At 55.7% G+C, this 15,178-nt stretch overlaps 2 protein-coding genes across 2 annotated transcripts in view; both read right to left on the bottom strand.

Moving 5' to 3' along the window:
- Window positions 1-2,230, bottom strand: part of CATSPERG (cation channel sperm associated auxiliary subunit gamma) — a 27,155-nt gene extending 24,925 nt beyond the window's left edge. Inside the window, exons 1-2 of the mRNA XM_032390158.1 lie at window positions 2,222-2,230; window positions 1,261-1,496 (exon numbers count right to left, since the gene is read on the bottom strand). Coding sequence (XP_032246049.1) covers window positions 1,261-1,496; window positions 2,222-2,230 — 245 coding nt within the window. The remainder of the gene's footprint in view (window positions 1-1,260; window positions 1,497-2,221) is intronic.
- Window positions 2,231-7,076: 4,846 nt separating this feature from the next.
- KCNK6 (potassium two pore domain channel subfamily K member 6) lies at window positions 7,077-14,149 on the bottom strand. Its single transcript, XM_032390677.1, has 3 exons — window positions 13,828-14,149; window positions 7,746-8,141; window positions 7,077-7,577 (listed from the first exon to the last, which is right to left on the bottom strand). The coding sequence occupies exons 1-3, from the start codon at window positions 14,147-14,149 to the stop codon at window positions 7,354-7,356; spliced, it is 942 nt and encodes a 313-aa protein (XP_032246568.1). The 3' UTR covers window positions 7,077-7,353.
- Between the last annotated feature and the right edge of the window lie 1,029 nt (window positions 14,150-15,178).

Raw genomic sequence — 15,178 nt, 5'->3', positions numbered from 1 at the left:
CTGGCCCCGCCCCTGCACTTGCTGGCCCCGCCCCCGCTCTTGCTCCTGGCCCCGCCCCTGCACTTGCTCCTGGCCCCGCCCCCGCTCTTGCTTCTGGCCCCGCCCCTGCTCTTGCTCCTGGTTCCGCTTCTCCTCCAGATTTCGCCCTTGACCCAGACGCTGCACCTGCTCCTATTCTGGATCCCACCTCTATTTTTACTCCAGGTCCCTCCTCTACTCTTGCTCCTGGACACGCCCCTGCTCCTAGCTTCACCCCGCCTCCTCGCCTCACCCCTTAACCTTGCCCCATACTTGTTCTTCGCTCCGCCTCTGCTCTGCATCCCGCCCCTACTCTTCACCGGGTCTCCGCTTCTGTTTCTGGCTTTGGCTGTGCCGCATCTATTTTCCCCAGTCCTGCTACTCTCTCTGGTCGTGCACTTGCACTTGCACTTGCACCTGCACCTGGCTCCGCCCCCACCTCTTGCCCCGTCCCCCCACTTCTCTTCGCATCTCCCCTTTCTCCTGACCCGGGCCCTACCCTGGTACCAGGTCCTGTATCTAGCCTCTCCCTTCTCCGGTTCCTGGGCCCAGACTTTCTCCACGCCCCGCCCCTTTCCCTGTCCCCGCCCCTGTTTCTCGCCTGGAGCTTGCTCCTGGGTCGGCTTCCCTTCCTTGCCCCGCCCCCGTTCCTGTAGCTGTCCTTGTTCTTCGACCCGCCCCTTATCGATCCGCCTTTTCCCCCGGTCTTTGGAGAGCGGTTCTTCTTGAGCCTGCCCCTCACCCCGCCCCCTCGTAGAACCACGCCCATTCTCCTTAGATACCCTCTCTCTGCCTCGGAATCTCTCCCCACCACTGGCCTTCCCTTCGCTCCGCGCCTTCTCCTCTCCCTGCCCCTTTTTCTCGTTCCACGCGGGCGCTATCTTGTCGGTCAGCGCCTTCTCGGTCCTCACCTTTCCCCCGAACCGCGACACCTTTTGGTCCCACTCTCCCTTTCCACGACCCTTTTCCATACCCCGGACAGCTACCGGCTCCACGTCCCGCCTCTTATAGCCCCGCCCCTACTCATCTCCTCGCTTCTTCTCTTAGCCTCTACTTGCTCGTCGCCCCGCCCTTTCTCCGCCCCTCCCCTCCTTTGCTCGGTCCCTCCACTCCCCTCCCTCTCTCCTGCCTCTCCCCTTCTCGCCTCCCCCTCCTCCCTCCCCTTCTCTCCGCCCCCCGCCCCCCGCCTCCCTCCCTGGGGTGGCCCCAGGCACCTCCCTCTTCTCCCCCGCCCCGCGGTACCAGTCACTTAGTTGAAACCGGCCAACCGTCGCTTGGCCGCTGCGGTCCCGCCCCTCTTGCCCGGTTTCAAAATGGCCGCCCACACTTCCACAACCGATTTCCGCCTTTCCCGAGCCCTGTCCGCCGCGCGCGCCCGTCTCCACGGTAACGCTCGTCCCAAACGGCGCCGGCGACTTGGCGGCGTGGTGAAAGCGGTGCTGCACACCGTGGCGCCCGGGCCTGTAGGGCTGAGGGTGCTGGAGACAAGAGTTTGTGATTGGAGGGTCTTCAGGGAGTTCCTACCGGTTGTTCTGGAAGCCCTCACTCGTCCTCTGCCGCATCAGGCTTTTATATTTAAAAAAAATCTCTTAAAAAACGTTTGGTCTCCTTGTGGGAATTAACCTGACTGCGGCTTAACACCCTGCTCTACACAACAGGGGCACAAGCAACCATCTCAGAGTTGTGGGGAGCCTATAAGATAACACGTGAAGAATGCCTGGCGGAAATACTCAATAGAGTAATAATCTTCATTTGTATTCTGATGCCTCACAGTTAAGGATTCAGACCATGGCTTTCTGATGAACTGCAAAGCTGACTTTAGCCTAAATCCGTGATTTTCATACTTTAGCATGCATTAGACTCACCGGAAGAGCTTGTTAAACACGTTGTCGGGCTCCACCTGCCAGAGTTTGATTCAGTAGCTCTGAGGTGGGGCTGGAGAAGTCGTATTTCTGGCAAGTTTTCAGGTGACGGTCTGGGGACCACACCTTGAGAACCAGTGCGCTAAAACAAGCCCTCTGTGTAGCCCCCAGGACCTCAGGGAAATATCCAGCTGGTTCCCAGAGTCCTGCCTAATCTCATCCCGGTGTCATTCCTATCCAGCTCATCTCCTTTCTCCCTATAGACCTGTGTAGCCTACAGCCCAGTCTCGCGGAGGGACTTGAATATCCTTGATCAGGCTTCTTCTCTCTCTCCTCCAGACTGTGTCCATGTCGTAACACCTTTTGGAACACTACTCCCTACTTCATCACTGGCTGACCACTTTCCTTACCTGGGGTCTTGTCTGTAAGATATGACCAGTCCCATCCCTCCCCTGAACACACTAGACTGTGACTGCTTCCCACTGAATCACAGGCTCCATGAGGGCAAGGCCTAGAGCTTTCTCCATCACTGTTCCCAACTCTGTCCAACACAGCACAGAGGAGATATTCTATGTAAATGAGTTGATGGAAGTCTATGCCCCCCGCCCCCCCCCAAGCCCGGTCCAGCCCCACAGGCCATGGAGGAGTGACTTCATCTGAGGGAAGAAACTCACCGCTATGTACCTGAGCCCTTCTAGACTCAAGAACAGAGTCAGAGAGACTTCGGTGTCCTCATGGCACCCCCCCCCCCAAGGAATTCAGCCTACGGGGAGGGGGGAGGCAGGGGGTTCCTCGGTTAGATCTTGATGTTCAAGGCGCACCTTGCAGCAGCATTTACACCAGCAAAAGATTGGCAACCACCCACGTGCCCATTAGTGAGACGCTGAAATAATTTATGGGATGTGTGTCCCAGAAGAGGCATGGCAGACATAAAAAGGATATGAGACCTACTTGTGAGTCTCTGGAATGATCTCCTAATTATACTGGGTGGTGATAAAAGCAAGGTGCAGAAATGAGAATAGTACTAGAAAAAGTATATAAAAATTGTATATCTAGGGGCGCCTGGGTGGCTCAGTCGGTTAAGTGTCTGTCTTTGGCTCAGGTCATGATCCTGGGGTCCTGGGATCAAGCCCCACGTTGGGCTCCCTGCTCAGCTGGGAGTCTGCTTCTCCCTCTCCCTCTGACCCTCCCCCAGCTCATGCTCCCGCACTCTCTCTCCCTCAAATGAATAAAAAAATATTTTTAAAAAGTTGTATATCTACATATATCTTATATAATATTAAAAAACAAGGTACAGAAATGAGGATAATAATCATTAGTCAACAATTTATTGAGTACCAGACATTGCTCTAAGAGTTTTACAGATATTAAGTTGCTAAATTCTTGAACAAGTCCATGAGGTAGGTGCTGTTATCATCCCATTTTACAGATTAGCAAACTCAGGCATAGGCAGGTGAAGTCACTTGCCCAAAGCCACAGAGCTTGGGAGTGACAGAGTTCAGACTTATACCCAGGGACTTGGCCTCTAGAGTCTGTGATTGTAACCACCTTGCCATACTTGATAGCACTCGAGCAGAGTGAAGGAAAAAAATAAATGACACAAATATGCACACACATATTGCTGATAGTTGCCCAGAAGACCTGAGAAATCAGTCAACACAGCCTGAGTGCCGGAGAAAGACTGACTTTCCACTGTACACTCTTCTGTACCTTTTGAATTTTTAGCCTTCACTTCCCCCCGCCTCCCATGTCTTGAATTAAACAGGATTTGGTTTCTTTTTCCAGAAGAATCTGGAAGGAGCAGTGAGGAGCAGAAGCCAGATTACACAGATACCTCCTACAAGGTGAGAAGCGACCGTCTCCCCCAGCCAGCTCCTGACTTGAGCAGCGAGGCCGACCATGAGGTGCCAGGAAGGCTGGGAGGCTAACAAAGAGCTAGACAGCAGTTTCTGAGCTTCTGTGGGACAAGGTGACCAAACAAAACTTTGCTCAGATCTCAGATCTCAGTTCTGCACCTCCTCTGTGACCTTCGGCAAGTTATTTAACCTCTCTGGGCCTTTCCTCAACTGTAAACTATAGAAAATGTACTTAATAGAGTTGCTGAGAAGGTTAAGTAAGTTACATATCGAGAGCTTGGAACAGTGCCTGGCACATAGTAAATCCTATGTAAGTGTTTTCTTATCACTGTTATTAAAACAATGTTGTGTGACTTTTTAGCATGATTTGACAATGGTGAATTCTCCTTAAAATTCTCTCATCTCTTACTGATTCTCCCTACCCTCTTCGTTTTCCTACTCCTCTTTGGAACTCCTTTTCTGTCTCCTTTGTAAGCTCTTCTCTCTGGTATGAGGACACTGGTTGAAAGGTCACTGCTTGCCACATGGAGCCTTTATGTTAACTAGAAAAAGAAGCCCCTTTGGGTCATTTTCAGCCTTGAACTTCAACCCTTGTTTGTTTCCACCCTGCCAGCCAGACATCCCCTATGTAGTTCCTGACCTGCACAACTACATGATGACCCTAACTGCTTAGCCAATCAATGTCTGTCCATTCTCCCTCTCCTGCCTTTCTAATAGAAGTCCAGTTTTGTTCACACATTGACCAGCCTCCAAACCAAAATCTCAGTCTCAGCTGGCAGGGGGAATTCTGAGGAATCCAAGTTAATCATGATGGCTCCATCACTCTGGCCAAGGATTGGTTCAGGATGGACATGTGAGCCAATTTTGGCCAATGAGATGGAGGAGGAAAGAAGGGGAAAGATTTCCTTGCTTCCAAAGAGACAATATGGGAAGAGATGCCCCCCTCCTTCTTGCACTAAAAATGATCATGTCTGGTTGTGATGGCTGGTCCTGTGGCAGTCACTTTGGGGCCATGAGGAGAGCCCATGTGGAGCCAAGCCTTCAGCTGAAGGTGGGAGAATAAAGAGATTGGGGACCTCAGGCCACAAGACCCTGGAGCTGTGGATTCTCTTGCCCAGAACTCTCCCCAACTCGGGTGATGGGCAATATACAATCATATTGTTTCAGCAGCACCACTCAGGATCTTGTTACTTGCAGCCCAAATCTTTCCTTATTATTTTTTTAATGTTTCATGTTTTTATTTAAATTTTTATTTAAATTTTAGTCAGTTAACATATAGTTAATATTAGTTTCAGGAGTAGAATTTAGTGATTCATCACTTCCATATAACACCCAGTGCTCATCACAAGTGTTTCCTTACTGTATAGATATATAAATACCCTAAAGCTGACTTCTCAACAATGAATCATGGAACACTACATCAAAAACTAATGATGTAATGCATGGTGATTAACATAACATAATAAAATAAAATAACATAAAAAAAAAAAAAGCTGACTTCTCAAGGCTGCTGTTCTCTCTTCCTCCAACCCAGGGCTGCCACACCTACCCTTGTGGCCTTGGTTCCCCCACCTGTCTCCAGCGTCAATCACACCCTGAGACCTTCTGACGCTTTCCTCTGGATGTCCCTTTAGCCCCTCACACCCACCATGTTCCAAACAAGCCTCAGTGTCTCTCCTCAGACCTGTTTGTTCCTCCCAGGTCCCTATCTCAGGGGCAGCCAACCATCCTTGTGCCTTTCCCCGGCCTTCTTTCTCCCAAGACTGTAAGGCCTACACAGGGCCTGTCCACTTGGCCTCCTGAGCATGACCTCCACTGTCCCTCTTCCCTTCCCTCGGCCCTGCCCAGCCCCATCATCTCCTGTTCTGTTCCTGCGCCAGCCTCCCCTGTGCACCCAGCCTCAGTCTCCCCCTCTGGTCTACCTCCACACAGCAACTAAAGCCCAAACCTGACCACAGTCCTCTCCTACTCAAAATCCTTCCATGGCTCTCTAGTGCCTTCAAGAAAGAGGCCAAGTTCCCCAACTGGTCATTTAAGGACACTTAAGATGTACCCATGTCCACCACTCCACCTTCCTTCCCCCCTTCACCCCATATTCCAATCACAATAAACCACTTGCCAGAAGCTGACATCGACAGGCTTTCCTACCTCCAGGCACACACAGTTCCTTCTGCCTGGAATGCCTCCCGCACCCTTTCTTCCTCAATGTTATCAAGGTCTGCCTCAGATGCCCCATCCCTTCTGTAACTTCCACAGGGCCCGTGGCAGCAAGCGCTATTTCTGACGTACCATCTGGGGAGGAGGCAAATCTGGGGGGGGCAGTAAGCAGAAAACCAGTCACCTCCTAGCTCTGTGTCTGAGACCTTGTGCCTCAGTTTCCTCACCTGTGGAAAAGGGTGAGGATGTTATCCTCCTTGTAAGTAAACTACCCAGAACAAGACCTGGCCCTGGCCAAAGAAAGCATCGCGGAATAACACGGCTGGCTCTGTGACATCATCTTTGAAGTAACTACTGTTATTATGGCCATTTTACAGATGACGAAACTCAGAATCACAGAGGTGAAGTGACTGCCCGAGGACAGAGGCAGGACGCAGCTGAGCTGGGATCTGAGCCCAAGCAGGCTGGCTCCAGAGTCCAGCGTACCTTATGCAATTAGTCCTCAGGAAATAAGGACAGCTGTTACACTGGTGTCCCGGCTCAGGGCAGGGCCGTCCGTGCCATCCGGATCCAGGCTGGGTCCTGTCTCAGCTTCCTGCCTGCCAGGCTGCTGCAGAGGGTTCTGTCCCACAGGCCTACGCCCGGGGCTCTCCATGTGGATCTCGCTCCCTAGAGACACTTGAGAAAAGTCAGGTCCACCTTCTTCCCCTGAGTTGTTACCCCTTCTTCCAGGAAGCCCTCCCTCACCTTGCAGGCTGGACTGGGCACAATCCCTGTGCCGCCTCCACCTCAGCCCTGCCCCCCTGCCTGTGCTTTCTCGAACACACCACTGACCTCTCTGCCTCCCTCCCTGAAGTGCTGCCTATCCTGGGCTGCTGCTGTGTGGGGACAGGTCTGTCCTCCTCGATGGACCGGGAACCCAAGAGAGCCGGGCCCAGGGCCACCTCCACCACCACTGTGTCCCTCGCGCTGCCCAGCCTGGGGCCGGCGCAAGGAGGGAGTTTTGGATGCGTGAGTATATTCTTTCCACTTGACAGATGAGGAGATCAAAGCCCGGCCAGGGGCAGCCACTTGCCCAAAGTATAGGGACCCATTTCCGGGTGCCGGAAATGAGCTCTGAGCCCAGAGCCTGCTAGAATGGGCCGGTGAAGAGAGGCTGAGGGAGAGGCAGATGGAGTCAGTGAAAGAACGAGACGCAGAGAGTGAGAGGGAAAGCCAGAGACCCAGAGTGGGGGGCGTGAGAGAAGGGGCATGGGGGGGAAGAACAGGGCAGTGGCGGTGCCCCGTGGGGCGTGGGACAGGTACAACAAAGGACGGACAGCTGGCGGCAATGCCTCGCGAACCCCGCGAACCCCGCGAACACGGGCCTGTGCTCGAGGACGGTCCAGGATAGCAGCTCCAGTCACGGGGGCCCCTCAGCCGCAGGCCAGCTCCCACCGGCGTCAGGGCGCCCGCCCCAGCTACCTGGGGATGGAGGCGTAGTCAGGGTGGGAGTCGGCGGCGAGCTGCCGGTGCGGTTCTGGCTGGGGGCCCACGATGTCCACCTGATCATCGTCAGCCTCGCTGAAGCTGGCAGGACACGGACTGGGCAACAGGATGAGCTCCGTGAGGCCGTGAAGGTCAGACACGCGGCGGAAACTCTGCAGCACGAGCATCATGACAACCAGGCCCAGGAAGAGGTAGGCTGCGGAGGAAGGCGGAAGGGCGATGGGTGGGCTCGGACCCGCAGGGCAGGGCTGGGCCCCTCCAACACACACACCCCGAGACCCTCCAGGGTAAGGCTGTGCCCACACCCCCCCCCCGCCCCGCCCCACCCCACCGTTGGTCCCCGGCAGGCCACCACCCCGCTCACCTGTGACCAGCAGCTTGTAGAGGGCCCGGTAGGGCTGGCCGGGGGCCTCTCCGGGCACATAGTCCCCCAGGCCGATGGTGGACAGGGAGATGAAGCAGAAGTAGAAGGCATCCAGGAAGCTCCAGGCCTCCTCCAGGTGGGCAAAGACAGCAGCCGGCACCAGGAAGCAGACGGTCACGACGCCGCCCAGCAGGGCCACCAGGTGCCAGCGAGCCGCCCGCCGGAGGTCCCAGCCCCAGCGCACGGTCAGCCAGGAGAGGGGCGCGCGGGTCAGCAGCAGCGACAGGCGCTGGGCCAAGGAGGTCAGCAGCAGCATGGTGGCCGGCACGCCCAGGAGCGCGAAGGCAATGGAAAAGGCCTTGCCTCCATCAGTCAGCGGAGTTGTGTACCCGTAGCCTGCGTGAGCAAGGGGAAATGCTGCCGCGGCCGCCTGGCACCTCCATTGGGGCCGGGGGGGTGTCTGTGGCCACCCTAAACGACACTTAATTTCACCCTGGAACCTGCCCCTCCCACAGCCTCTCATCTCCGGGGATGGCACCTCCGTCCCTCCACTGCGCGGGCCGCGAGCCTTGTCATCCGTGATTCTCACGCCCGAGTTCCACCTGCCAGTGAATCCTGTTGGCTCGAAGTTCATGTAGCTCCTAAAGCCGCTCCCTTCACCCCACCCCAGCCCCACGGCCCCACCCCGGGCCTATCTAATGCAGGAGCCTCCTCCCTCCCTGGTCTCCCTTCTCCCCCCCCGCCCCGCCAGCCCCCTGCCTCATCCCTACGAACACAGCCAGAGGGACCCTACGAACACCTGAGTAAGGTCATGATCCTCCCACACTTAGAGCCCCTCTGTGGCTCCATCCCATTCAAAGTCATCATCATGACCCACAAGGCCCCGCGCGATCCAACAGGGCAGCATGCTCCCACCTCAGGGCCTTTGCACGGACGGTTCCTTCCCTCCTGGAAAGCTCTCCCCCCAGGGCTGGTTCCCTCCCTCCCTTCCTTCAGGTCTTTGCCCAAATGTCAGTTTTTCAGTGGCGACTTCCCTCACTCCCTTATTAAATTGTTACACCCTCTGACCAAACTGTCTTTTTTTTTTTTTTGGTTTGTTTTCATAGCACTTCAACCTTCTGGTAAACCATGTGGTTTACTTATTTGGTTGGTGTCCGTCTCCTGACTAGGGCGCAGCTGCAGGACGGGAGAGGCTTCTGTCTGTTGGGTCACTGCCGTAGCTCCGGCATCTGGCCCAGAGTGGGCACTTGATCGATAGTCAAAATAATGAATGAAGGGTGCCGGCTCTCCACTTAGCTTAGAGCCTCCGTGTCCCTTTCTCTAAAATGGGTGTGATAAGCCCCACTGGGGCAAATTCTGACACATGCTACAGCACGGATGAATCCTGAGGGCATTATGCTGAGTGAAACAAGCTAGTCACAAAAAGACAAATATTGCATGATTCCACGTGTCTGAGGTACCTAGAGTAGGCAAGTTCGAAAAATAGAAACAGGAAGTAGAAAAGTAGAATGGTGGTTCTCAGGGGCTGCGTGCGGAGAGTGGGGAATGGGGAGATACTGTTTGATGGGTATAGTTTCAGTTTTTTCTTTCTCTCTCTCTCTTTTATAGAGATACAGTGCGCACATGACGGGGCGGGGGAGGGGCAGAGGGAGAGAGAAAAGCCCAAGCAGACTCCAAACCCAGTGGAGCCAGACATAGGGCTCAATCTCATGACCCTGAGATCATGACCTGAGCCGAAATCAAGACTCTGATGCTTAGCCGATTGAACCATCCAGGCGCCCCAGTTTTGTTTTTGTTTTTTCTTTTTTTAAGCGTGGAGCTTGAACTCACAACCCTGAGAGAAAGAATCGCATGCTTTACCGAATGAGCCAGGGAGGCACCCCTATACTTTCAGTTTTGCAAGATGAAAAGAGTTCTGGAGATGGATGGTGGTGATGGTTGTATAACAGGATGAATGTACTTAATACCACTAAACCGTACACACAAAAATGGTTAAGATGGTAAATTTTGTTATGTATATGTTACCACAATTTTTAAAAATTGGGGTAGAAAAGAATCCTCTGGGTTTTTCTGGATCCCTAGAATAAAGATATTCCCTCCTCCCTTGCAGCTATGCACGACTCTGGAATAATTTCTGGTCAATGAGTTATACATGAGAGAAGCAAGCAACTTCTAGAAATTTTCCTTAAAAAGAGGAGGATGCCAGGGTGCCTGGGTGGCTCAGTTGGTTGGGCAACTGCCTTCAGCTCAGGTCATGATCTCGGAGTCCTGGGATTGAGCCCCGCATAGAGCCCCAAGTTGGGCTCCCTGCTCAGCGGGGAGTCTGCTTCTCTCTCTCCCTCTGCCCTTCTCCCCCCGCTCATTCTCTCTCTCTCTCAAGTAAATGAAATCTTAAAAAAAAAAAAAGATGGGGATGACTATCCCCTTTCTTTCCTCCCTCCTCCTGCTGGCTGGAACACAAACATGAAGGCTGGACTTGAGCAGCCACCTTGGACCATGAGGTGACCTTGTGAATGGAAATTGCACAGAGGAGCACAGGGGTCTCTGACCATGCAGCACCATTCTGCTCTTGCTCTTGAATGTGAGCAAGAAATAAACTTTCATCTATTTAAACAACTGTTCTGTGAGATTTATCACTTATGGCTCCAACCCTCATTAATCACAAGGATTTGGATGGAGAAACTCCAGCAGCCCAGCTGAAATGACAGGTTTGCAAACGACACGGAAACCTTATAAACAGAAAACCATAGAGTTCACATAGAACGGAGGCTGTAAGCCTTCACCGACTACCTCTAAGAGCTGAGTCCCAGTCAGGGCTTTGCATTGGATTCCCTGCATGACCTTGGCCACGTGCCTTCTCCTCTCTGAGCCTCAGTTTGCCCCGAGTACCGCCAGCTGGGCTCATGAACAAGCCCTTCCTCAAGTACAACTGCAGTAACCCTCCCTGATTGGGACAGGGCATAGCACCGAGCAAGGGCACGGAAAGAGTTAGCGCGACTGTAATGCTCACTTCCCCTCTCCGGGCTCCCGGTTCCGGGTGGGCCAACCCTCCCCCAAGCCCTCATCTGCCGCACGGCTGCCGGGCTGGAGTCTGGGCCCCAGGTCTTCCTCAGAAGACGCGGGCCTACGACAAAACCAGGGACGCTGTGGGAGAGGTCTCTCTGAATCACGTCTGGGTTTCTGCTTCTCTCGATACACTCAGGGCTCCCAGCTTCACCAACAACGACAACCCAGGCTCTGTAAACCTGTTATTACCAGCACTCTCCACTGACAAGGACTCCCTTCTTGACCAAATGTCAGTCGGGTTCCTCTGCGCTCTCGTCTTGACTAGGCCCAGTTTTAGCAGGGATCCTAAGCCACTATGGTAAGAATCCCCCTCCCCTCGGTGTCACCTCTTAGTCATTTTTCTATCCACTGGCCCCTCACGCCACCCTCGGCTCTAAATCTCCAGCTGCCTTCGCTATATTCGGAGTTGAGATCGGTCTCTCTCCCTTACTGCAAGAACTTATCATTTTTAACAAGCGTCAGAATAAACTTTTCTTCCACACTACACACGCGTATCACCCTTCTTCGTGCAAGCCTAGCATGGGGTGCTGGTTAAAAGCATGGGACTCTGAGGCCTCTACATCTCCCTAGCTGTGTGGTCTTGGGCCAATGGTCCAACATCTCTGGGCTTCGGTGTCTGTTGCTGAAAAAACAGGGCCGTGAATGGCACCTGCCTTGAAAGGCCAGTGTGCTGACCGGGTTAAAGGCCGTAGGCACCAAGTCCTCTACAGGTTTCATTGTTATTGTGATGTGGGGACTGTTTCGATCTCCATTTCCAGATGATGGAGGACCCCGAGGCCCAGAGGAGTAGCAGCTGAGCAGAAAGCCAAACCCAGGATGTGCCTGCCTTGAGTTTGGCTTCTGCACCTGTCCTGGCTGGGATGACTTCTCAGAAGCCAGGATCTGGAAGGAGGCGGAGGGAGACACTGATGTGACCCAGTGAAGCCCAGGAGCAGGCCGGGCAGGCCGGCCCAGCTGGGGAGAACAGAGTCTGCGAGAAGCATCCAGCCCCCCCTGCTACCTGTAGTCTTGGTTTGCTGGTCCACACAATGGGGCACCGAAAGCTTGGTGGCCACCTGCTACTTCTGGCAGGAGGGGGAGTTAGGAGTCGGGGCGGTCCCAGCCTCCTCCCCCAGTCCAAATCCCCAGTAGAGGTGAAGAGGAAGTTTGGGGGCTTGGGAAGGGCAGTGGGAGGGCCAGCAGAACATGATGACAAAGGAATTTTTCCAGGTCTGGGCGCTGAAGCAGGAAGGGACTTTCAGGGTTGGGCTGGGGGGAGGGGTCAGTTCCACTTGGTGGAGGGGGGTGTTCAGAGAAGGGGAGTCAGTAATCTGAAATCGGAGGCCAGTGTCCTGGTTCGAAATGGATCCTGGTTTGGGGCTGAGGTCCTGAGTCCCAAGGAAGGAGGCGACAGGCACGGGTGGGGGCATCTTGTGGATCACGAATGGGATTGGGAGGGGAATCCTCAGGCAAGGGGGCTTCTGAGCCCACGGATGCTTGAGGGGGTGTGATGGGGGTAGACAATGCTAAAGGGATGATGGGAGGGGGCGGGTGTCCCCGGTCCTGGCTGAGAGTGTGAAGGGTGGAAAGAGGTCACGAGTGGCTACTGGGAAGGGTTCCAGGGTGCGGAGGGCCTGGAGTGTCCTTGACAGAGGGGAGAATTTCGGGTCCAAAGCCAAGGGGAGTAGTGTTGGGGTGGAGATGGAGGTCCCACTTGTGGGTCTTGAGAAGATAGGAGGGGTGTCAGGCCCCAGGAGATTCCCATTCATAGGAAATCCAGGGTGGGCAGGGGGTCTCAGGACAGGAGTAGCGGGTGCAGAGACAGAGTCTCTGGGCTGGCATCCTGTGGGGTGGGGGGTGTGAAGTGGGATTCTGCTCTCAACAACAGTGTGTGTGCAGTGGGCGCTGGGGTCCCTTCTAATAGAAGGTCCAGGTGGTTCTGGGGCTCCTACTGAGGGGTGCGAGGGTCCAGAGAGTGGTGAGAGTCTCATCTAGGGGTTCTTGGGTTCAAAGAGGCCTCCATGGAGAAGTCCCTGGTTTGGAAAGTGCTAGAAGTTTTGCTGGAGCTTGTTCTGGGACTGGAGAGGTGGAAGTCCTGGCTGAGGGCCGTCTGGTGGGAAAGTCAGTGGTCCTTCCTGGAGGGTGCTCTAGCTGCCTCCACGGCAGGTCCCTCTCACACATCCACCGTTGGGAGCTGCTGACTTGGAAGCCCCAGGTTCAGAGGGAATGGGGGTGGTCCTATTGGGAGGAACCCCCCGTCTTGAAGGCTCCCAGTACAGGGGAGATGTCAAGATGGAGGGGTCCTGTGTCTGCAGTCAGGGCTTGGGGAGTATGGGGCTACCTGCTTCGGAATATGAGGATGAAGGGTGGTCCTTGGTTGGTCCTTGGTCTGGAGGAGGATGGGGGGCCCTTGCTGGGCAGTGGTCTAGGTCCAGAGGGGTGGAAGTCACCCATCGGGGCCCCAGGTCCTTGTTGAGGGATCTGTACTGGCAGTAAAGTCTTTAGTGATGGTGCCCTGAGAGGGTGTGGAGATTCAGTGTCCTCACTGGGGCACCAGGGTCAGGAGGAGGCGGGGGTAGGACTTCCCAAGGGGCATCCCCGCAGGACATATCTGGAGACTCAGGAGACCTTGTGGAGGGAATGGCGGTCTCAGCCCAGACAGAAGGGCAGAGGTCCCTGCCTGCCTGAGGTCCGGGTCCAGAGGGGGCGAGGGTCTCCGGAGGAGGGTCCCAGGTCTTCGCGGGAGGTCTCTGAAAGTAGTCTTGGGCCCGGAGGGGACTGGACGGGCACAGGTCTCCAAGGGGGTTCAGGCAGAGGAATGGGGTCCCAAACGCTCCCTGGAAGGTATCTGAGGGCAGCACTAGTCCCGGAGGGAACCGGGTTGGGGCATTCCCGCTGGGAGGAAGGGCTTGGATGGGGGTTCCCGGGGGGGGGGGGGGGGGGGGCGGTCCTCGCTGGGGGTTTTCCAGCAGATCCTAGTCCCAGAGCGGACTGGGGGCGGTCCGCCGGGATAAGGGTGTTTCGCGATGACACGTACCCACGGTGGTGACCAGCGTGCTGGCGAAGAAGAGCGCCGAGGCAAAGTCCCAGGCGGGGTCCGAGGCGTTGGCGGGCCCCGAAGCGTTGGCGAGCGCGGCGCGCCCCAGCCGTCCGGCCGCCAGCACCCGCTCCACGAAGGCGTCCAGGGCGGGGGCGGCCACGCACGGGCTGCGCCGCAGCAGCTCATCGCGCAGCGTCTCCAGCTCGGCCCGGAGGCGAGCTTCGTGCGGCCGCTCCAGCCGCGCCACCAGCAGCGCGCCCAGCACCAGGTAGACGGCGTACGCGGCCAGGGCGCCCGCCAGGACTGCGCCCCGCCGCATGGCGCCCTCCGCGCCCCGCTCTCCACCGCCCCCGCCGCCCCGCTGACGTGGCCCCCCGCCTCCCGGCCGCCCGGAGCCCAGCCTCAGTTCCGGCCGTGCTCGAGGTGCGGCTGCCAGCGCCCCGAAGAGGAAGAGGGTAAAGGGGAGGGCCGGGGAGGGGGGGAACGCCCCGCCTCCGGTAAACTGAGGCACGCCCCCGCGGCAGGTGTTGAGCGCGGGGAGGGCGGAGCCCCGCGCTCCCGGACCCGGGACGCCAAAGAGGATGGAAAGGGTGGGGAGTTCCTCCATTCCTTCCATTCCTCCCCTCTGGTCCTCCCAGGAGTCTCGGCTCCCTATGTTAGAGAAAACCTGAACTCTTGTCCTCTGGCAGACCGAGAAGTCGCTCCCCAGCTCCCCGGGGCCATCCTGAAGGTTGTGCACTGCCTCGGGGCGCGTGGCGGAGGGGACAAGGGGACAGACTGAAACCCGGTCCTTGTCCGTTCGCCCAGCCCTGCGTTCTGGAGTGGGGTTGCTCCCGCGCGGAGGGGACGCCTGTATAATGCACAAGGAGGGGGGCGCCTGGGTGGCTCAGTGTGCTGGGCGCGCAGGACTCTTGGTTTGCGCTCAGGGAGTGATCTCGTGGGTTGTGGGATCCGCCTGGGTTGGACTCCACTCAGCCGGGAGTCTGCTTGAAGACTCTCTCCCCCTGCCCTTCCCGCCTCCTCACAGGCGCACACATTCTCTCTTTCTAAAATAAATACATCTTTAAAAAAAATAATTCAGAGACTCTTAACTGTACAGAACAAAGTGAAGGTTGCTGGAGGGGAGGTGGGTGAAAGGATGGGGTAACTGGGTGATGAGTGTTAAGGAGGGCACTTGATGGAATGAGCACTGGGAATTACTAAGTTCTACCCCTAAATTAATAATACACTGTATGTTAACTGACTTGAATTTAAATAAAAATAATAATGATAATAATTCACAGTAAGGGACACCACACAATCCCTCACGGACAGAGTGGGGATCCTTAGCTCCAATCTCTGCTCAGCG

The sequence above is a fragment of the Phoca vitulina genome, unplaced genomic scaffold (assembly GCF_004348235.1).
Source record: "Phoca vitulina isolate PV1807 unplaced genomic scaffold, GSC_HSeal_1.0 scaffold58, whole genome shotgun sequence".
In the NCBI taxonomy this organism is placed as follows: Eukaryota; Metazoa; Chordata; class Mammalia; order Carnivora; family Phocidae; genus Phoca; species Phoca vitulina.
The sequence above is the reverse complement of the archived record's forward strand: the minus strand, read 5'-3'. Positions and strand labels throughout refer to the sequence as shown.